Source organism: Peromyscus californicus, unplaced genomic scaffold, assembly GCF_007827085.1.
Source record: "Peromyscus californicus insignis strain IS unplaced genomic scaffold, ASM782708v3 Scaffold_7__1_contigs__length_154581171, whole genome shotgun sequence".
NCBI lineage: Eukaryota > Metazoa > Chordata > Mammalia > Rodentia > Cricetidae > Peromyscus > Peromyscus californicus.
The window spans coordinates 131,805,172-131,826,805 of NW_026294595.1; the positions used below are offsets into that span (position 1 = coordinate 131,805,172).

General features: G+C 43.5%; 1 protein-coding gene across 3 annotated transcripts in view; it reads left to right on the forward strand.

Annotated features, from left to right (window-relative positions):
• Positions 1-21,634, forward strand: part of Rpn2 (ribophorin II) — a 53,009-nt gene that overhangs the window by 25,157 nt on the left and 6,218 nt on the right. For 2 of the 3 annotated variants that reach the window (XM_052724984.1, XM_052724987.1), the window contains exons 9-14: positions 1,731-1,839; positions 10,826-10,917; positions 12,722-12,836; positions 17,090-17,284; positions 18,366-18,452; positions 20,008-20,103. In XM_052724984.1, coding sequence (XP_052580944.1) covers positions 1,731-1,839; positions 10,826-10,917; positions 12,722-12,836; positions 17,090-17,284; positions 18,366-18,452; positions 20,008-20,103 — 694 coding nt within the window. The remainder of the gene's footprint in view (positions 1-1,730; positions 1,840-10,825; positions 10,918-12,721; positions 12,837-17,089; positions 17,285-18,365; positions 18,453-20,007; positions 20,104-21,634) is intronic. The other variant, XM_052724985.1, reaches the window with a different exon arrangement.

A 21,634-nucleotide genomic window follows, 5' to 3' on the forward strand; every position in this document is an offset into this window, starting at 1 on the left:
CCATTTGCCCTTTCTAATTTTCTGTCCTTATTTCTCTAGTGGGATCTGTCTTGTCATTATGTTCCTACTTTTAAATTTAATATTATTTTTGTCTGATATATGAATACTACATTTTAGAAAAATCAGAAAACATAAGTCATTCATAATTCTACTACCTAAGAGATAACTACTGCCATATTTTATAGTCTTTTGGCTATGAGTCTAAGTACATTTTATTATTTAAATTCTTTTTAGATTAATTCATTTTATTCTGTGTGTATGTGTGCTTTACTGTGTGTGTATGTGTGTACTACATGTGTACCTGGTGCCCACAGAGGTCAGAAGAGGGCATCAGATCCCCTGGAACAGGAGTTACAGATGGTTGTGAGCTGCCATGTGGGTGCTGGGGATTGAACCCAGGTCCCCTGCATGAGCAACAAGTGCTCTCAACCACTAAGTCACCTCTTCAGCCCCATAGGTACATTTTAAAAACTGAATGAGAGTCTGTAACTGTGTGTCATGAACAGTTGCCCAGTGGGATTAAATATTTGTCTCCAATAATTTTAATGACTATTCTTGATATGTGTATTTCTCAAAAATTAAGTCTTGGTTTCTATATAAAACCTTATTTAGTATCAGTGAGTTACTGCCATATAGAGGTTGGAATATTGGAGAGAATGTATTTTTTCCACAGTGGTCAAGGATTCTCCACTAGACATCAAATCATCAAGTGAACTTGTGTTGCTAAAGTTTTCCTGCCTGGCCCACAGTCAGGACAAATCTCTCTCACCTGCCAGTCCCACAGCCTCAGACCCAACCAAGTAAACACAGAGACTTATATTGCTTACAAACTGTATGGCCATGGCAGGCTTCTTGCTAACTGTTCTTACAGCTTAAATTAATCCATTTCTATAAATCTATACCTTGCCACGTGGCTCGTGGCTTACCGGCATCTTCACATGCTGTTTGTCATCTTGGCGGCTGGCAGTGTCTCTCTGACTCAGCCTTCCACTTCCCAGCTTTATTCTCCTCCTTGTCCTGCCTATACTTCCTGCCTGGCCACTGGCCAATCAGTGATTTATTTATTGACCAATCAGCAACACACTTGACATACAGAACATCCCACAGCAAACTTGTCTCTAGAGGAGACAGTCTGGTGCAACAGTAAAAGTCATTGGAATCTTTCTACATGATTATAGGGACTCTCCACCTTTTTTCTGTTTGAAATAGAGGATTATTAATTTGTAAAATAAAAATAACATGCTTTTTGATAAATTCAAAAACAGAATATCAAAAAATTACACACAGCTCGACTCCCCTCCACCAACATCTTTGAACATTTAGACTATTTTCTTGAGTAGTTTTGTTGATCAGCCTAACTGAGGCTCAGTGGTAGAGCACTGTGCGGCATGCCCTGGGTGCTAGATTCTGCCCCCACACGGAGAAAATGAATGACCACAGAGTGATTGGAGTCAGACTGGCAGACCATTCTTCCATTATAGGAAGGCACTACAGGCTGGACTTTGAGGCCCAGGAGGGAAGCAAAGAACACTGTACACTAGGAGATGGGTTATCCTGGATGGCTTTTACATTTCCACACTCACTTGTGGCTGAGCTGGAGGCTGCTCAGTGGTACAGGAAGGCAGCAAGGAGGGGAGTGGCCCTGGACTGTAGCAAGGAGATACTTTGTAGCCAATGTGATACATTTAGGACTTCTCCTGAGTTCTTGCTAACTTTGCTGTCATTCCCAGCAGGGATGTTTTTGAACTCAACTTCAAGAACGTGAAACTGTCCAGTGGCTACTATGACTTCTCCGTGCGAGTTGACGGTGACAGCCGTTACATGGCAAACACTGTAGAGGTAGGTGCTTTTCTCGTCGTCCTTATTGCCGCATTCGTGTATCCGGTGCCTCAGTTATCTGGTGTATAGTGACGTCTTTTGTGCCCAGGCTAAGGTGACCTTGACCTTTTGAACCTCCCGCCTCTGCCTCTGTTCTGGGATTTTAAGTGAGGGCCACACACTGTTTCGATTTTCTTTCTTTCATTCCACCTACATTTATTTATTGGAATTCTACTGTAAGAAAAAGAACCTGCCTTTCCCCTCCATTTATTTGTACAATGTAGTTTATATAGTGGGCTTGTAGTGTGTTACGGATGTTTATTTGACCATATGTTAGGATCTTGCAGTCACTGATTTTGATTTCCTGCCATCCTAATTTTGCCTTTGAAGATATGCTAGACACCTTTGACATTTTCTTTTAATAAAAAGAATAGGCAGCCAGAAGGTTTGACCTTTTCAAAAGCAGGCCCTCCTTACCGGTTAGATCTTGGTTTGAAGTTTGGCAGAAAGGAAGATGTTTTCTGGAACTCCAGTCACTGCCTCATGTCTGACCTTTGGGGCACGAGACAGCTGATCTGATCGACTCAGGAGGACATAGTTTGGGTAGAAATTAATTTACTGTGTATCTTGAACTTTTCAATTCCAGATTCTTTTTCATCAGTTTCCTTTAAGAGACCTTATTTGCAGCATAACACATTATAGAGAGAATTCTTACTTTCCTCGCAGCCTCGGCTTTCTCAGTCTGTGTCTTGGAAATGGCTTTCTAGCTCCATGGCTAGGTCACACTTGAGGCTCTTCCTGTCCTTCGTTTTCATTTCTAGTCATTCTCCAGCACCTGCACATCCCACTCTGATGTCTCACCAGCATCAGCATTACCCATTGTTATGATATGGTGTGTTGTAGTGCCATGTGATGTTTTCTCTGATGCGTTGTGAAGTTGAGCACTGTCCTCGTGGTCATTGGGCAGCTCTGTTTCCTCCGTATGAATCGTCCGTCTGTTGCTGGTTGTTTATTAGCCTTCTTCCCTTACTGGCTTTCAAGAGTAGTGTATGTTCTAGACACTAAGCCTTAGTTGTGAGCTTCAGGTTTCTTCTCAGAATTATTTTATGGCCTCTTGATGCATGCATATTTTAAAGCTTTTTTCTAGATTATGGGGTGGGATTTTTTTTTGTAGTGTGTGTTTGGTTCCTGCACATGTGTACACTGTATGCAGGTGTGCTCACATGTATGTGTATGTATAGAGACCAGAAGTCCACATTAAGTGTCTTTATCACTCTCCATCTCTGTCATTTAAGGCAGTGTCTCTCACTGAATCTGGAGCTTGGCTTTTTGGCTGGCTGGCTGGCTGCCTGACTGTCTACTAGGTTTCCCAGAATCCACCTGTCTCTGCATGTGTGTGCGTGTGACACACACACACACACACACACACACACACACACACACACACACACACACACACCCAGTGCTGGTACACAGATCCGTACCTCCGTACCAGGCTCTTATCTGGGGACTGTGAGGAGTCAGACTCAGGTCCTCCTGCTTACTGTGCTGAGGCTCTTCCCAGTGAGCCATCTCCCTAGTCCTGCTTTTTAGATCTTTTAAAGTCGTAAGGCTGGCAAAATGGTGGAGTGATGGAAGAAGCCAATCAATTCCCACAAGTTGTCTTGTGATCTCCACATATTTGCCATGGCATGCACATCCATACTCATACACACACACAAATAAATAAATGTAATTAGTTGGGGTTTTTTTTTTTTTTGGTTTTTTGGTTTTCTCTCTCTTTTTGGTTTTTCGAGACAGGGTTTCTTTGTGTAGCTTTGGTACCTGTCCTGGATCTCACTCTGTAGACCAGGCTGGCCTTGAACTCACAGAGATCCGCCTGGCTCTGCCTCCCAAGTGCTGGGATTAAAAGCGTGAGTCACCGCTGCCCAGCATAATTAGTTTTTTGTTGTTGTTGTTGTTGTTTTTTAAGAAAAATTCTTATAGTACCTCAAAGAAAAAAAAAAGTCCTCTAATGTTTTCTTCCAGCAGTATTCAGGGCACTTTTCTCCTGATAGCTTCAATATACTTTAATTTTGTTCTTGCTCTAGTATTTATATCCTCTTGGTAATTGCACCAAGCACATTATATCACCATTGTTTTCTACATGTGTTGCCTTTTCTTTGGGCTAGGAACTTCATGTGGTAGAAGCCAAATCTTAATCAGCCAGTGTTTAGTTTCTATCTTAGACCACTTAGAAGAAGAAAAGGAATGTTTTTCCTTCTAGGGTGCTTAGAAAAGGCTGCTGTGCAGTAATCTGCAAAGGTGAGCCTTGGTGTGTGCACTCTCGTGCTCTCTCTCTGTGACTTTATTGAGATGTAACTTAATCTCATGAAATTTACTCATTGAAAGTATGTAATTAGATATTCTTGGTATATTTAGGGTTGTTTAACTATAACCATCACTCCTGCCTATTCTGGAACACTTATTATTCTAAAAGTCAGACTTCTTCATTAGCAGCTGCTCTCCTTCTCCCCTGCCACAGCCCCAGCATCCACACATTCTCCTGTCTCTCCTGCTTCAGCCCGGCATCCACACATGACTTTTTCTGTGGTCGGCCTCTTCAGGATGCTCATATGGTTGCAATCACACATTATGTTAACTTCTGCCTTTGGATTCTTTCTCACTTAGTGCAGTATTTTTAGAATTATCTGTGATTTAGCATGTTTAAGTACTTCATTTATTTCTGTGTCTGACAAACATGTTGTTTATTTATATTTGATACTTGTACTTTATACTGTGTTTGTGCATGTTAGGGATCATCGAGTCCAGGGCCTCACATATGCTGAGCCTGGGTATTTCCACTTTTTGGCTCTTATAAATAATGCTGCTGTAAACACTCATGTGTAAGTTTCTGTTGAAACATTTGTTCTCTGTTTGTTTAGGAATAGAACTGCTAGGTTACATGGTAGCTCCATGCCTAACTTGGAGGATCAGAGCAGGCGCACTATGTCCCATTCCATCCAGCTTTGGTTGAAGGTTGTAGTTTCTCTGCATCCTTGCCATCATTTTTTTGTTCAGTTTGGTTTGGTTTGTTTTTTTGAGGCAGGATTTCTCTGTGTAGCCCTAGCTGTCCTGGAACTCACTCTGTAGACCAGGCTGGCCTTGAACTCACAGCTCACAGAGACCCACCTGCCTCTGCCTCCTGAGTGCTAGAATTAAAGGCATGTACCACCATTGCCGGCTGTATTTGTATATCTTCCTGGAAGAAATGTCTATGTAGATCCTTTGCTTATTGATTTAAGACAAAAAAAAAAAAAAAACCTTTAAGCCAGGTGTGCTGACTTATGCTGCTCAGGAGGTAGAGGCAGGAGGATCATGACTTCAAAGCTAGCCTGGGCTACCTAATGAGACTCTATAAGGGATTTTGTCTTTATTTCCCACCCTCTTTGTTTCAAAGATTGTTTTTATGTATATTAGTGTTTTGCCTGCATTTAGCTAAGTGCACCAAGTATGTCTGGTACCCACGGAGTCCAGACGAGGGCATTGGATCCCCAGAAACTGGAGCTAGGGATGGTTGTCAGTGAGTGAGATGTAGGTGCTAGTAATCAAGCCCAGGTGCTCTGCAAGAGCTGGGGCTCTTAAGTGCAGAGCCTTCTCTCCAGTCCCCACCTCCACCTCAGTACCGCTTATTTCCATTTGTTTCTCTTTTAAATGTTTGATTTAGAAGAGTTCTTTATAGATCTTTGCCTATAATTCCCTTCTCAGATGCATGATTTGCAGATATTTTCTCCCAGTCTTTAAGCTGTCTTCATATTTTCTTGATACTAGCTTTTTAAATGCAAAATATTTTAATTTATTTATCTATGTTCTATTTTGTTACTTTTGATTTAGATACTGTTAAAGAAATAATTTCTTAAATTAAGATCATAGAAATGTTTCTTAATATGAGTTTTATAATTCCAGAAGTTTTTAAACTGAGGTCATGGATCTCTTTTGTGCATGCCTAACCTCTTTTCTCTGGATATGGACACCCAGATGTCCAGCACTGTTGTGTCAGACTATTCTTTGCCCATTGAATTTTCTTGACATTCTCAGAACTCAATTGGCCATAAACTTAAGGGTTAATTTTTGGACCCAAAATTCATCCTATTGATCTGTTTTTGTTTGTATACCTGTACTACCCTATGGGTTATTATAACAGCTTGGCTTCTTGTAATGTCAGGTCTGGTGTTTGTCCAAGTGTTTTTGTAGTTGTTGGAAAAACTGAGCACAAAATAGCAGAATTGTCTAATAGCTGTTCATGCAGCAATCGTCAGCCCTTCATCCCTTATTGAGGCCATTTATTTGTCCTTCTGCTTCCCAGGGATGGCATAAGCAGGAAAAAACTTCTCTCCCACTTTATCACGTGGGAACTTGGTGTGTGTCCATTTGTATGTGTGTACATGTGCTTTGATTTCTTTTGCTATATGTGCAGCTTGACTGTGTAATTTCAGTAATAGTCATATTTAAAGCCTCAGAGCAGGTCAGCAAGTCCTGTTTTCCCCCCTTTAGAGATGCCGACATTGGTCAGCATGCATTAGTGGTGGTTTTGTGTAGAAGTTTGTAATAGCACCATTGACATTGGACTGGCTGTCAGGGGAAGCATGGGCTTTGGAAGCTCTCATTAGCATTAATTGCCCCTAATGCACTATCATTTTTGACAGTAATAAGCCAAACGGGAAGTTCCTACTCTCAGCAGAAAGACCACATTTCCTGGTGTTGGAACATTTGGAGAGATGTATGTGGTATACAGTGCAAACAACCAAAGTTTGCTCCTGTGTAAAGTGGGCCCAGCTGCATTACAGTGGCACACAGCCCCTTTCCTGTTTGAGACTGACCCCACGGCTCTGGTTTGAAGGGAGAGCTAACCAACAGGGACCCTACACCAAACACTTAAAGCAAGCCTGAGAAAGCTATGGTCTTTATTGTACAGTTTGCTGTAAAAGAATGGCATGAAATGCTTTTCTTTTGAGTGTTTCCAGAGTTTCATTTGTAGTGAGATTTTAGAAGCAAAAAGATTTGTTTTAAACTGCTCTCTGCTCGCTAACAACCCTGCAGTGTTTCTGTGAAGCAAGGGAGCTTGTTATTTGGCAACTTTCTAAAATAGGAAAACAAACCAAAATTACTCAAGTTCACTAGTTTGCCCTTGCGTGCATTCCATGTGTCCATATAGTCTGGGAATGCTCGTGGTGGCTCCTCCAAATAGACGTTCAGTGGGATCTCAATGAGCAGGCGTTGATGGCTATGTTACTACTCATGGTTAAGAAATGTGGTGACTTCCTTATTGCTATGTTCTGGATACTCTGAAGAGCCTTGTATGATCCTTAAACATCCATTTATCTGTCTGCTGAGAGTAAAATAATTGTTTTGAATAGATTTATTGGGTGATGCTTTATTTTTCAGTTTACCCTTTGACAATTTCATATATGTATATACTGCATTCTTAGTACGTTTGCCCCCCACCCTCTTAGTCCCCTCCCATCCTTGTCAACTCTTCCCTACAAGTCTGTCCCCCTTCCATTTTCATGTCTTTTTGTTTTGTTTCTGTTTCTGCTTGTTTTGAGAGAGAGAAACAACAGGAAGTTGGGTGGGTAGGGAGGTGGAGAGGATCTGGGAAGAGTTGGGAGAAGGGAAAAAATATGATCAAAATTTTGGGAAATTTTTTTATTTTAAATTTAAAAATAATGTGTATAGAGCTGGACGGTGGTGGTGCATGCTTTTAATCCATCACTCAGGAGGCAGAGACAGGTGGATCTCTGAGTTCAAGGCCAGCCTGGTCTACAGAGCAAGTTCAGGACAACCAGGGCTACACAGAGAAACCCTGTGTTGGAAAAACAAAAACAAACAAAAAGACTGTATATGACCCACATTGTCCAGATTATCCTAGTATTTTAAACACAGGAGTTACATATACATGTGAAATATGTGCTTGTTTTTGAAGTACAGAAAAATTCGAAAATGAATGAGTCTTACTCCCTTCCCCATTCTCTCAATTCAGTCCTTCTTAAGAAAACTATCACTAATAGTTTCTTGGATGCTAAGAAAAAGTAAAAGATGAAGCTGGAGACATGGCTCAGTGGTTAAGAGTACCTGCTTCTCTTCCAGAAGACCTGAGTTCAGTTCCCAGCACCCACATAAGACAGTTCACAGCTGCCTGTAACTCCAGCTCCAGGGAATCTGATGTCTCTGTCCTCCACAGACACCTGTACTCATGTGTACACACCCACATTCAGACACATACACATAATTTAAAATGATAAAAATAAATCTTTTTATTTGGTTGGTTAGTTTTTGTTTTTATTTTTTGTTTTTTGTTTTTTTTGGGTTTTTTTTTTTTTTTTTTTTTTTTTTGAGCTGAGGGTCGAACCCAGGGCCTTGGGCTTGCTAGGCAAGCGCTCTACCACTGAGCTAAATCCCCAACCCTTGTTTTGTTTTTTGAAACAGGGTTTCTTTATGTAGCCCTGGCTGTCCTGGAACTCACTCTATAGGTTAGGCTGTCCTCAAACTCACCACCTGGCAAAATAACTTTTTTAAAAAGTAATAGTTGAGGTGGGGAACAACTAAACATGTTCTTTTTTATGGGCAGTGGAGGGATCATTTGATAAAAAGAGGTATATTATTTGCCGCAAGATGGTGTCATATGCCTTTAATCCCAGCACTCGGGAAGCAGAGGCAGGCGGATCTCAGAGTTGGAGGCCAGCCTGGTCTACAGAGCGAGTTCCCAGACAGCCAGGGCTGTTACACAGAGAAACCTTGTTTTGAAGAAATTGCCAAGAACTTCTCTGGGCCTGACTGCATATAGGAAAGCTTGCTCTAGTTCTGAACCCTGTGAGCGGTGAGGTATGTGGAGGCTTTTGGTTCTTTCCATGGCTTGCCTGTTCCAGCTGATGGCCTGCGTCTCCTTCCTCTGCTGCCATAACTACCCAGCCTAGCTCATTGCCAGGCAGTGATGCCAGATACAGTTCTACCAGTAAATGGCTGTGTATACACAAGAAGAGGTAATGTCCCACAGCTTCTGATAAATCTTTCCCATTCAGAAGTTTTCTTAAGAAAAGAGGAGACTCTATTCAGCCAGATAACTGAGGTTGCTGTCACACAACAGTTTTTATTGAAGCAGGAGAGAAGACTACTAAGAAGGATTACTTTGGTTTTTCCTTTTTCGGCTTTAGTTTGCTGCTGTCATACCTTGATGTGGCATCATCGTGGAAAATGTCAAGGTTCTTCTTTCGTTATTTGCGCAGACCACTCTCTATTGCTTGACCCTGACACTTAGATGAAACCGCTGGACTTGCCTAGGATTTCTCTGAGTTACACTCAAAGCCTGTCATGTTTGGAAGGCTCACAGATACGTTTGCACATAAATGTGCTTTGGGTTTGCATATTTTACACATTCAGACTTAGATTTTTAACTGGAATATCTCCAATGAATAGACTTTTTAACGTGTTTTCTCTCTCTTTTGGATATTTACATTTATTTTGACCTAATTTTAAATTTTCTTATTTCCTGGCATTAGCTAGCTCCTCTTTTTGGAAATGTTTATAAAGGAAGAGCCAGTATGTATGGTCTGGCTTATACTTAGAACAGACTCCAGATCTCTCTGACTTAAAACAACCAAGGTTTCTTTTTTGCCTATGACAGGTGTCTTTAGAGAGTTAGTTGGACACCCTGCTTCATTTCATCCTTACTCAGGAAGCTTGCCTAAAGGAGCAAGCCTGTGTCTGGACATTGTCTGTGTCCATGATTCTTAAGGCTTCCACAAAGAGACAATACAGTCCACTTCTGCTCACATTTCATTGGTCAGAGTAAACCATGTGCCCTCTTAGACTCCAAAGGTGACAGAAGCCATAGTGTGCTGACACATGTACAGTAGAGAATGGGAACTGCTTGATGAACAGTATGGAGAGCTACCATGGCCTCTTCTATCTTTGTGGAAAGGGTTACTCCGTGGCACAGATGAAGTATTGATAGGAGGCCAGAGGCCAATGGTGAGGAAGCTCAGCGCGTGGATTTTTAGTGCCTGAGCATGATGATTTCCTCATCTGAAACAGCACTACCTCCCTGTTGTGCAGATTGACGTGGCTTTGCAAAGCCAGTGCCTTTCGCTGAGTAAATACTAAATCTTTGCTGTTGGTAGTACTTACTAGCATGAATTATTTAAACATTACTGTGTAAGGAATTCTCCCTTATTAATTAATTTATTTGTTTTTTTTCCATGATAGGGTTTCTCCATGTAGCCCTGGCTGTCCTAGAACTGTATAGACTAGGCTGGCCTTGAACTCACAGAGATCCGCCTGCCTCCCCCCCCCCCCCCCCCCCCCCAGTGCTAGGATTAAAGGCATGTGCCACCAACCACCCATTTTTTATGCTAAAGGACACATTTTAAAAGATTTTTTTTTTTTTAATCCTTACTCCCTTTTTACTCCTTTTAAAATATATCCCAAAGCCAGAGAAGTGAGGTAGACACAGTAGCCAAGGTCTCACCTTTTAGGGCTCAGGATGGGAGTGGTGAGAAATGCCATCTGGCCTGGTAGGTTGCTTGTACTATGGTCTTGAAGACTTTTATCCTAGAATTCTTTTCCTGCCTTTATTCACTCAGCTGGTAGAGCACTTGCCATTTTTGCAGAAAACCCTAGCCTCAGTCCACATTAAACCAAATGTGGTGGCGTACCCTTCTACTTCAGGCATTTAGGAGGTGGAAGCAGAAAGGTCACAAGTGCAAGGTCATCCTTGACTACACAGTTCAAGGCTAGCCCAGGCCACATGAAACTGTCTTAAAAAGAAAGAAAGGAAGAAGAAAATGTTGGTCTGTGGATATAACTCAGTGGTGGTCCTTACCTACCAATGCAGGAGATCCTGGATTCCATCACACGCACATGCATGCACCCATGCACCCACCCACACTCACATACAGACTTTGGATGTACGTAGTAGCTCCTCTCATACCCACCAGTTGACTTGATGAATGTCTTCTATGTTTTGCTGTAGCTTAGAGTCAAGATTTCCACTGAAGTTGGCATCACAAATGTTGACCTTTCTACTGTGGATAAGGATCAGAGCATTGCACCCAAAACTACCCGGTAAGTGGGATGCCACATAGGCACTGGGGAGCCTCAGGATTCAGAGCTGGAAAGAACAAAACTAGGCCCTGTGCCCCTCCAGGCAGCATTTCCTTGGAGGCAGTGACCCCACCCTATCCTAAATTCAAGAGACTGCAATTCCAGTGGTATTGCTCTATTCTGGTGAACATGTAAGCAGACTTGGAGATTGTTTGTACTAGTGTTTAGTTCATGAGCCAGCTCTTGTTACCTCAGACTCTAAATCTGGAGTCCACTGTGTCATTCACATTATTTAGTTCAAATAACATTTGTTTCTAGTAAGGAGTCAGTCTCAAAAAAGCAAACAGTGGATTCATTTGTATTTTACTGCCATCCTATCATCAGATTCCTGAATTAGTTCTTGGTATGGCCTCATGGAAACTGTGGCCAATGGAAAAAACTTGGAAAAGTTTAGACCTTGCTCTGAGACTCCCGTTTCCCTTCCGTACCCACAGAAAGCACCACTAATGGGCCACAGTGCTTGCCCCTGCTGAACCGAGGCATAGCTCAGGGTCCTTTTTTTTCTTTTGGTTTTTGTTTTTTTAATGCAACCTCCTAGGTAACCATTAACGTTTTTTAGCCTAGGCATGTGTGTCGTGTCATCTTGTGCCATGCTAATCTCTCTCTCTCTGTGTATGTGACCAGTTTTTAGTACACATGGTGCCGAAGTGAGCACTAGCCGTTAACATTTGATCAGAGTTGGCTGGGATGCCTGCTGAAGACCATTTGTCGGCATCACCTAGATCCCGATTTGGGGGAAGGAGTGGGGAGGAGCTTGTCTATATCTCAGATGTGGTTCAGATCTCAGCTTCACTTCCATGGAGTGGCTATAGAGGCAGATAGATGAACCCTGAAGCTATTTTGAAGGCAGGGAATGCTTTAAGCCAGACTCACTCCTTGTAAGTCATGTAGAGCTGGACTTTCTGTTCCTTACTTGGTTGTTGCCATAGTGACAGTGGAGATACGAGCACTATTTGAGAATGCACTAAAATAATGTCTGTAAGGGTGGTTTGCAAAGTTAATTCTCTGTGGAGTTGGTTTTGATGAGTAAATATAAACCGAGAGTATAAAACAAAGCCAGGTGTGAGCTCTGGACCCGTTTGGCTTGTTGCTCCCTTGGCTGTCTTTCTCTTCAGTCCCAGGGGATAGCTATGGACAAAACAGCTTTCCTCATCAAGTAAGTCTACCTTTCAAGAAAATGACTTTTTAAAACCCAATTTCATGGCAGAAAAATAAATTGAAACAGCCCAGGAAACAAATCATAAAATAGAGAGAGCTCAACATCCCTTTCTTTCCTTTGCTCACACCCCCGCCCTGCTCATCTATGAACCTCACTGCTGCTGGCATCAATCATGGCTGTCCCTCTGCATCCTGCCAGCCCTGCAGCGGTGCACACAGGCTCCTGCACCTGAGCTGGGCCAGTTGAGAGCATGGATTGTTGAAGGAAGGCCTGGAGGTGCACATTCTCACAGAGCATTTTCCCCAGACCCCGATTAAAGTTTTCTCTGCTTTTCTCAGTCCTGGCCTGAAGCTGAGATTGTAGTTTAGTGGTCTGGTCTAACTTTCTGGTCTACCTTGTGAGTTCTAGCTCCAGCACCATAAAAAGGAAACGATAAGAAAACACCTCTTCACTCCGGCTTTATTGATCGACTTTGCCTCTAGGCCACAGATATTTCTGTACATTCCATGGAAGTGGTAAAATGAGACAGGGACAGTTGGGCAATAAATGCCTGTACTTAGACAGGGAGACCCCATCAGAAGTCTGACTATATAATATCTCTTTCAGGGTGACCTACCCAGCCAAAGCCAAGGGTACCTTCATCGCGGACAGCCATCAGAACTTCGCCCTGTTCTTCCAGTTGGTAGACGTGAACACTGGTGCAGAGCTCACCCCTCACCAGGTCAGGAAGAGGCCCCTGCTGTTCTTCTGTCCAGAAATCAAATGTCACCAGAACAGTGATACTCTGACACAGATGCTAGCAAATACTACATTCCTGCTTTCAGAACCTGACTGCACCCTGACAATCTCTCAGCTTGTCTCACGTGACACACAACTCCCTTTGTAGTGATTGTGACCCATTAACTAAAGTAAACATGCCTTTAAAAAAAAGAAAGAAAGAAAGAAAGATTAGCCGAATTCAGTGGCTCAGACCTATAATCATTACTAGCAGCTTGGGTTAGCTGAGGCAGGAGGATAAGTTCAAGGCTTTCCTAGGCCATCAAGTGAGTTCAAGACAAGCCTGGCAGATTCGTGAGACAGTTTTAAAATAAAAGGCAGAAAAGGGCCGGGATTGAGCCTAGTGATAGAGCACTAAGTCCCAAAAGAGTGGGGGTGGAGACTGGGGAGAGAAGCGGGGTCTAGCTCCTTGCACTTACACATGGCTGTTAAACTGTCTGTAACTCCAGTTCCAGAAGCTCCAGCACCCCCTTCAAGTCTCCACAGCTACAGGCACTCAGGTGGTTTGCTTTCTTAGTCACAGGCAAAACACTTAAATACAGAAAATGAAATAAATTTTAAAAAGTGTTATTTACAAGATGTATTTAAGGCAGATTAACACTTGAGAGGGTTTTAAAAAAGTAATACTTGGGGCTGGAGAGATGGCTCAGCGGTTAAGAGCACCGGCTGTTCTTCCAGAGGTCCTGAGTTCAATTCCCAGCAACCACATGGTGGCTCACAACCATCTATAATGAGATCTGGTGCCCTCTTCTGGCCTGCGATCGTACACGCAGGCAGAACATTGTATACATAATTGATAAATAAATCTTTAAAAAAAAAAAAAAAAAAAATGTAATACTTTGGCCGGGCGGTGGTGGCGCACGCCTTTAATCCCAGCACTCGGGAGGCAGAGCCAGGCGGATCTCTGTGAGTTCAAGGCCAGCCTGGTCTCCAAAGCGAGTTCCAGGAAAGGCGCAAAGCTACACAGAGAAACCCTGTCTCGAAAAACCAAAAAAAAAAAAAAAATCATAATACTTTGAAACAATTTTTTTTGGGGGGAGGGGGTTTTGTTTGTTTCCAAGACAGAATTTCTCTGTATATCCCTGGCTGTCGTGGAACTGAGATCCGCCTGCCTTTGTTTCCCAAATGTTGGGATCAAACACGTATGCCACCACTGTCTGTCTTGAAACAATTTTGAAAAAATGGAAAACTTAGTCAAAAAAGAAAAAAAAAAAAAAAACTCTTTTTGTTCTTGCCAAAGTAAATTTTCTATTGTGGGACTCTGAAAAATACCTTTTCAAATTTATGCCTATTTTACATTATAAAAACAGAACTCATTATGTATTTTAATTTATTTTCTTTTAAGTTTTATATGTATAAGTATTTTGCCTTCATGTTTGTTTGTACACTGCATGTGCCTGATGCCTGTGGAGGCTAGAAGAGAGCATCAGATTGCCTAAAACAATGATTACAGACCAATGTAAGCCCCCATGTGCATGTAACCATTGAGCCATCCCTTCATATTGTTTAAGTACTTCTAATTTTATTTGTAATCCCGGAACTTGGTCATTCCACTCCCCTCTTCTATGTATGTACGGATGTGTGGGTGTGGGTGTGTGTGCTCACATGTGTATGCAGGTACATGTGGAGGCTCAAGATTGGGGTTGAGTGTCTTCCTCTATTACTCTCCACTTGATATATTGAGGCAGGGTCTCTCACCAAACCTAGAGCTCGCTGCTTCAGCTGCTTTGCCTAGCTGGCTCACTCTAGGAATTTCCTGCTAGGATTACAGGTAGATCGCCATGCCCGTCTGGCTTTCCCGAGGGTTCCGGGGATCTGAATTCCAATCCTCTTGCTTTCGCATCAACGCTTTACCCATCTTTCCAACCCCGTCTTCCCGTTGGTAAATATTGGCTTTTCTCCCATATTCTGTTAGCTCTGCTGCATCCATGTGGTGGTAGAGGTTGTTCTTCCACTATGGTGTACGAAGCCTTGTTAAAGACCATGTACTTTTAGCGGGGTAGTAGTAGCACATGCCTTTAATCCCAGCACTTGGGATGCAGAAGCAGATGGATCTCTGTGAGTTCTAAAACAGCCAGAGCTACATAGAGAAAAACCAAAAACTTGTTTTGAAAAACCAAAACCAAAAAAGTATGTTTTTTAATGTAAAAAATTTCACAGTGCTTAGAATTTAAACTCAGGACTTAGAGGAGGGACAGTGAGCTGGCTCAGTGGGTAGAGGCTCTTGTACATCAGCCTGTCAAGTTGAGGTCCATCCCAGAACTCATGTAAATCTGGAAGAAAAATGACTGCACAAAGTTGACCTCTGACTCCCAAACACATGGTGCCGTGCATCCCCACTCATATATCATTCTCCCTCACAACAAAGAAGATTTTTAAAAAGAGCTTAAAAGAAAAACCATTTCCCCAGGAATCCCCTTGTCCTCCCCAGCTTCCTGTCTCTCTTGTCCCTCTCAGTCCGCAAGAGCTGTTCTTGACTCTGTCACATACATGGTTATTGTGCAGAGGGAACTTAGGTAAATATTTTGAGTGCTGAAAACCATGGTCAAAATGGGCTTTGTTTGGTGCACTGCACTGATAGGTTAGCAAGAACTGGTGGACCACCGAAGTGGGTTTACCTGCAGACCCTGTTTCTTGTGGCTGTAGGTGCTGTACCTGTGCCCTGGGGCCACTGTCCTGGCTGTTGTTTGTCCCCTTCTTCACCCCCAAACTCCAGGCAGCTTAGCCAGGGCCTGTGCCCATACTGACTTAAGAACTTTAGCCTCTCCTGCTGAGTAGTGGTGGTGCATACCTTTAATCTCTGGACTTGGGGGGCAGAGGCAGGCTGATCTTTGAGTTCTAGGCTAGCCTGATTTACTTAGCAAGTTCCAGGATAGCCAGGGCTACACAGAGAAACCCTGTCTTGAAAAAAACCAAAAAAGAAAAGAACCTCAACCTGTCAGCATTTCCTAGTTTTCTCCTAGAAGGACATTTGCCAACCACATAGCACCAGGAAGAAAATGAAGAGAAATCAGAAGACTAAATTGGGAGGGCTAGGAGTAGGGCAAGAAAATGTATGAAAACGAGGCTGTGTCTGGATTTTCCCAGGTTCTGTCTATGTCTGTGATTCAGTGGCCTCTCCCATAGATTTGACATCTTGAAGATGAGTGTGGCAGTATGGGTGGAAGGCAGGCATCCTCTGCCCACCCTGGACAAGGCTGGTTGCTGTAGTCAGGATGCTCTGCACTGTGGCCTCCCCTTCCTTCAATAATCTGATGTTGGAATCAAAGATGAGATTTCTGCTTTGTGCCTAGGTCCAGGTCTCGCTGTGTCACTATGACAACTCGTTTAATGCTCTTGCCTTAAAACCTGTAAATTGTAGCCAACCACTTGTCTCGTTGAATTCTTTGTCTTGAAGCCCTTGAAAGGAAAGCCTTGCGTGGATATTAAATTTTGGGGCAGTTCTAACAAATGTTGGCACAAGACCCTAGTTTCTTGTACCCTAACTGATGAAACCCAGACCCACTGTGCTAAGGCTGGGTAGCTGCCGTTGCTTAGTTGTTGGGTGACTCTTACTCCCCAGCACGGCACTACATGCTTTGCATACATTACTACAAATCTTTTTCACATGAATGCAACTCCAAGAAGTTGATGTTTTTGCCTTAAAGATAGAGAAGTCAGGGCACAGGAAGGTTAAGTAATTTACTCAGCTCCTAAGTAATGGGGCCATGTCACTGTCTTCAGGGCCAGGCTCTGTGACGCCAGGCTGCTCCGTTCCATTAGAACTCTGCCTCGTTATCGACAGCAGAGCATCCACTGCTGCATCTTGAACTGGAAACACTAGGAAATTCTAGTGAGCCTCTTGCGGTGCCGCCTCGTCTGCCTGCTCTTCACCCTCTGCTGAAGAAGTTAATTGGGCAGCAAAGTGGCAGGAAGAGACTGCATCAGCCGAGGGCACATGATCACAAACCGGGCCTTCAGCCTCCCGGTCTCAGAGCACTGGCTGGACTCCTAAGTTCAGTCTCTCTCCTTGTTCAAGCAAAAAGTTGTCTCCGGGGTAGGAACTAGGGTGGGATGGCTGCTCCCCCGTCTCAGGAGCAGGTCAGAGCTCTCACTATGACAGAAGAGTAGCTCTCTCTGTTCCTGGTTGATTCAATGTTGGGCCCACTGGGAGTTCTGAGATGGTCAGATGGAAGGTGGTGGTCTTCTTCTCTCTAGACATTTGTTCGACTTCATAACCAGAAGACTGGCCAGGAAGTGGTGTTTGTTGCGGAGCCGGATAACAAGAATGTGTATAAGTTTGAACTGGATACCTCTGAAAGAAAGATTGAGTTTGACTCTGCCTCTGGCACCTACACACTCTACTTAATCATCGGAGATGCCACTTTGAAGAACCCAATCCTCTGGAACGTGGTATGTGTGTGATAGGTGTGGAGGTGAGGGTTGCTGTGAGGCCCTGTGTTCTGCTGTACAGAGGGTCATACACTGTGGCTTAGCATCTAGTGCATGCTTAATAAGTATTGATCAAATGAATGAAATATACACGTTCCATGAACTTCTATAATATTCTATTGGAAAGAGGTTTTCTTATTACATCAAGGCACTGTGGAGGATACATAAATGAAGAAATATGGTCTTGGCCTTTGAGATCTGTTATAGCCTGGGGAAGAAGAGGGCAGTGAGTGATGAATTGTAGATGAGCAGAATGCTAATAAATAATGTCCAGGAGTTACAGATTATATTACAGGTTACACGGCTCTGCCCTCACGGGCCTTGCTGTTTTGATAGTTCTGAAGACAGAAACATTGTAAGACAGCTTTGGAGCAAGGAATTGAGGCATCACAGGGCTTCCTGGAATAGCATCTGGGAGCACACGTTGAGGAGCAGCTTCCAGAGAAACTTGGTGTGCTCTCAGGGAGATGATGAAGACTTCTGTTTTTCTGAGTCTTGAGTTTGGTAGAGGAGCAGGAAGTGATGGGATGGGAAAATGGCAGACGGCAGATATAGCAGTCAGATAGGCTGGTCTTCATGCTTGATGAGGGGCCTTTTTTCCTGCTATTTTCAAGATTTCTTTCTTCTCACTCACTGCCCTCTTCTTCCCCAGGCTATAACAGATCTCAAAGGCCAAGACCATATTTCTTCATGGAGCGGACTCGAAGAAACTTTTGTACAAAAATGCATTTTCATTTTTTATGTGCTTAAATCACACTTCCCGGGACACTTGGCTATTTCTGATTATAGCTGTAGCCACCGGTACACCTGCTGGGGTTTTCGTATTAAGCAGCTCTGTGGGCTTTCCCACTATAGTCCTGGGAAATTGGAATCCTTGCTCTAAAAGGCACTTCGGGCAAATGCTAGGTTTGTTCTTGAGATTTTCACTGCCTCTGATTGTCAGCTAATGGATGAGAAGTGCCTGGACCGTGGAGAGCATTTTCAATCATGGCTTTCGCCCTCTTCTCATGCTGTGCCTCTAAAAACTATTCTTGTTTTTCAGGCTGATGTGGTTATCAAGTTCCCTGAAGAAGAAGCTCCCTCCACCGTCCTGTCCCAGAACCTTTTTACCCCAAAGCAGGAAATTCAGGTATATTCCAAAGATGTTGTCCACTCAGCCCAGAGTTGAGGTAGAGCCAGGGAGAGAGCAGCGAACTTCTGGGCTGTGGCTCTGGCCCTTTGGCCTGTTTGCATGGTGCTTTATGGTGTGAACTTGGCCTCTCTGGAAGGTGGGTGGGGCAAGTTAGCGGTCCCCTCTTTCAGCTAAATCTCTGAAGTATCTCTAAAGCCCTCATAGAATAAACACACAGTTGTCAAGGACTTGAGGTGGGTCCCTCGGTGGACCGCTCCGCAGTTGTGAGATTCAGTCATAGTAGCAGCATGGAGCCCACTTGTGAGTGGGTGTCAAGTGTGAAAACACAGGCTCCTTTCTCATTTCACTGCTAGAATAATGGACGATAGCCAGGTGTGGGGCCCAGACCTGTAATCCCAGCATCAGCGGGCGGAGGCAGGAGGATCCTAAGTTCCGACCAACAAAATAAAGGACAGGCGCCCAAGGGAGGGGTAGAAGAGTTCATTCTAAATCTTTGTCATGGTCCATGGTACTGTTTAGGAATGCAAAATATAGTCACAAAGCAATATTGGCTGACAGTGAGGGAGGCTGGGTGATCTCCTGGGTGGAGCAGGTGGCAGCAGCCACTATAGACAGCGTTGGCAATCCCTTAAGAGCGTGTCAGCAAGAGAGGAGCCAAGGTGAAAATGTAGGGACTGGAGCCTCAGGCAGAGCTGCCTTCTCACAGAGCTGTGTTGGCTGGTCCTTGGCAACTGGAAAAGAGGCCATAGTTTCTATACAGAAGGACAGATATTTGAAAAGATAGGAGTACACAGTATTAAGACCACTTGTTCCTCACAGGATCTTTTACAAGCCTAGTAGAGTGATTGTGGCTCTCCCTACTCCCATCTCTTTACCTAAAAACTGAGGCAAAGAGTAACATGCCATTAGTCTCATGGCCAAACATCTGTTTGGACCTAGGTAGATCATTGCTACTTTGCTAGCTCATGCTGTTGAGGTGAGCTGCTCAGAGTTCACTGATTGCTCAGGAACAGATGAAACGAGTCTCAGAGGTGTGCTAGCCAGCTTTCTGGTTTAACTCTAGACGTTAAGCAGAGCTGATGAGGGAGGTCTGTTCATTCCATCTGAACCATGGCTGGGAATAAAAGAGTGAGGTAAGGGTGGACCGTCTGTTAATGAGGCCCTGTTAAATTTTAAAGTGGGGGTGGAGTTACTGTTAGTTGACCAAGTACCGTAACCTAGGAATCCAGAAGTGTTTTGAAGTCCAGAGTCCTTGAGTATAACATCCAAACCATCCCTAGGCCTGAACCTCCTTTTTGACACAAGCTGGGTGGCCCTTGGTGGTCTGCATTCTCCAGCCTCTAAATGGCAGTGATTCTTTGAGGTAGAAAGGCTGGCCATATATATACTGTCTGGAACCAAAATAGTGCCCTAGGAAGAGAGACCAGCAAAAGGCTTAACCTCTAGGAGACATTTCCTCTCCACAGTGGTTGGCATTTGGTCTCTGGTACACAGGCAGCCCCTGCTGAGAAGGGCACATTCTGAAACTTGCTGGTGTGTCTTCTCTTGGCAGCACCTGTTCCGAGAGCCTGAGAAGAGGCCCCCCACGGTGGTGTCCAACACGTTCACAGCCCTCATTCTCTCGCCCTTGCTCCTGCTCTTTGCGCTGGTGAGTCACTGTGATTAGCATGGGCAGTGGGTCTGGCTCTAGGAAGACAGATGGAGCCATTCCAAAAGAGTCTTTGTGCTCTGGCCTGAGTACAGCTCTGGAGGGGTCCAGCAGCTGTGACTTGGACTAATAGTCAGAAAGTTTTAGAATAACCAGAATTCCCCACTGTGGGGGTAGGGGGGAAGCCAAATCAACCCATCCATTAAGAAGGGAGCCTGAGAAAATTCCAGCAGCTTCTGACAGTGACAGAAGTGTACAGTCTGAGGTCCTCTGGGGGAGTGTTCAGATGAGATCAAGTGTGGAGAAAAGGAAAAATCGAGGCCAGTGTTGATAGCTTTAAGAATGGAGAACAAGCTATGCATTCCAGATCTCCTGGGAGCATGAAACCGGAATGAACTGAAAGTCCACTTAGAAGCAGTGTTAATTAGTCTGCCCACACAATGGAACGGTGTGCCAGTTAGCAGAATGACAGGTCTGTACACTGATGCCAGCAGGTGTTACAGAAAGAGGCGGGCAAGGAGGTAGGTGAGTACGTTTAGTGTAATCCTCGTGTGGAAAAGTTTTTAAAACTGTATTAATGTTAGTCACCTCTGAGGAGGAGACTTGGAGGTTGTAAAGGAAAGAAATTCCTAATTTTAATAGTAATGTTTATTTGTGTGTGTGTGTTATGTATATACATACACATATACACATATACATACATGTATGTTTGGTTTGGTTTTTTTGAGACAAGGTTTCTCTGTATAGCCCTTGCTGTCCTGGAACTTGATCTATAGACCAAACTGACCTGTAACTCAGAGATCCCTCTGCCTCTGTCTGTCTAGTGCTGGGATTAAAGGTGCGCACCACTACACCTGGTACACTTTTTTTTTTTTTTTTTAAGACTGTCTTGGAACTGGCTGTGTAGACCAGACTGGCCTTGAACTCACAGAGATCACCTGTCTCTGCCTCCAGAGTGCTGGGATTAAATACATGCACTATCACACCAGACTCAATTTATGTATTTTAACCAATTTAAATTTTTCCTTTCTTTCTCTGAAAATCATAAACATAGGTACATAACCTCAAAGTTCAGAGAATTTTGCCAAACAAAAAACAAAATTTTAGATATTATTTTTGGCAGATTACCTATGTTTTAAATTAACTGGTTTAGCCGGGCAGTGGTGGCGCACGCCTTTAATCCCAGCACTCGGGAGGCAGAGCCAGGCGGATCTCTGTGAGTTCGAGGCCAGCCTGGGCTACCAAGTGAGTTCCAGGAAAAGGCGCAAAGCTACATAGAGAAACCCTGTCTCAAAAAACCAATAAATAAATAAATAAGTAAGTAAGTAAATAAATAAATAAATAAATAAATAAATAAAATAATGAATTAACTGGTTGATTTTTCATCAAAGAGGAGTGATTAAATCTAGAAAGTGTGCCACAAGCTTTCATAAACAGACCTGGGGAGGGGGTGGTCTTGTAGTGGGGTGAGAGAGTTTCAAAAGGCACAGAGTCCAACATGAGAGCATGTTCCTGCTGCCTGTAGCTCATG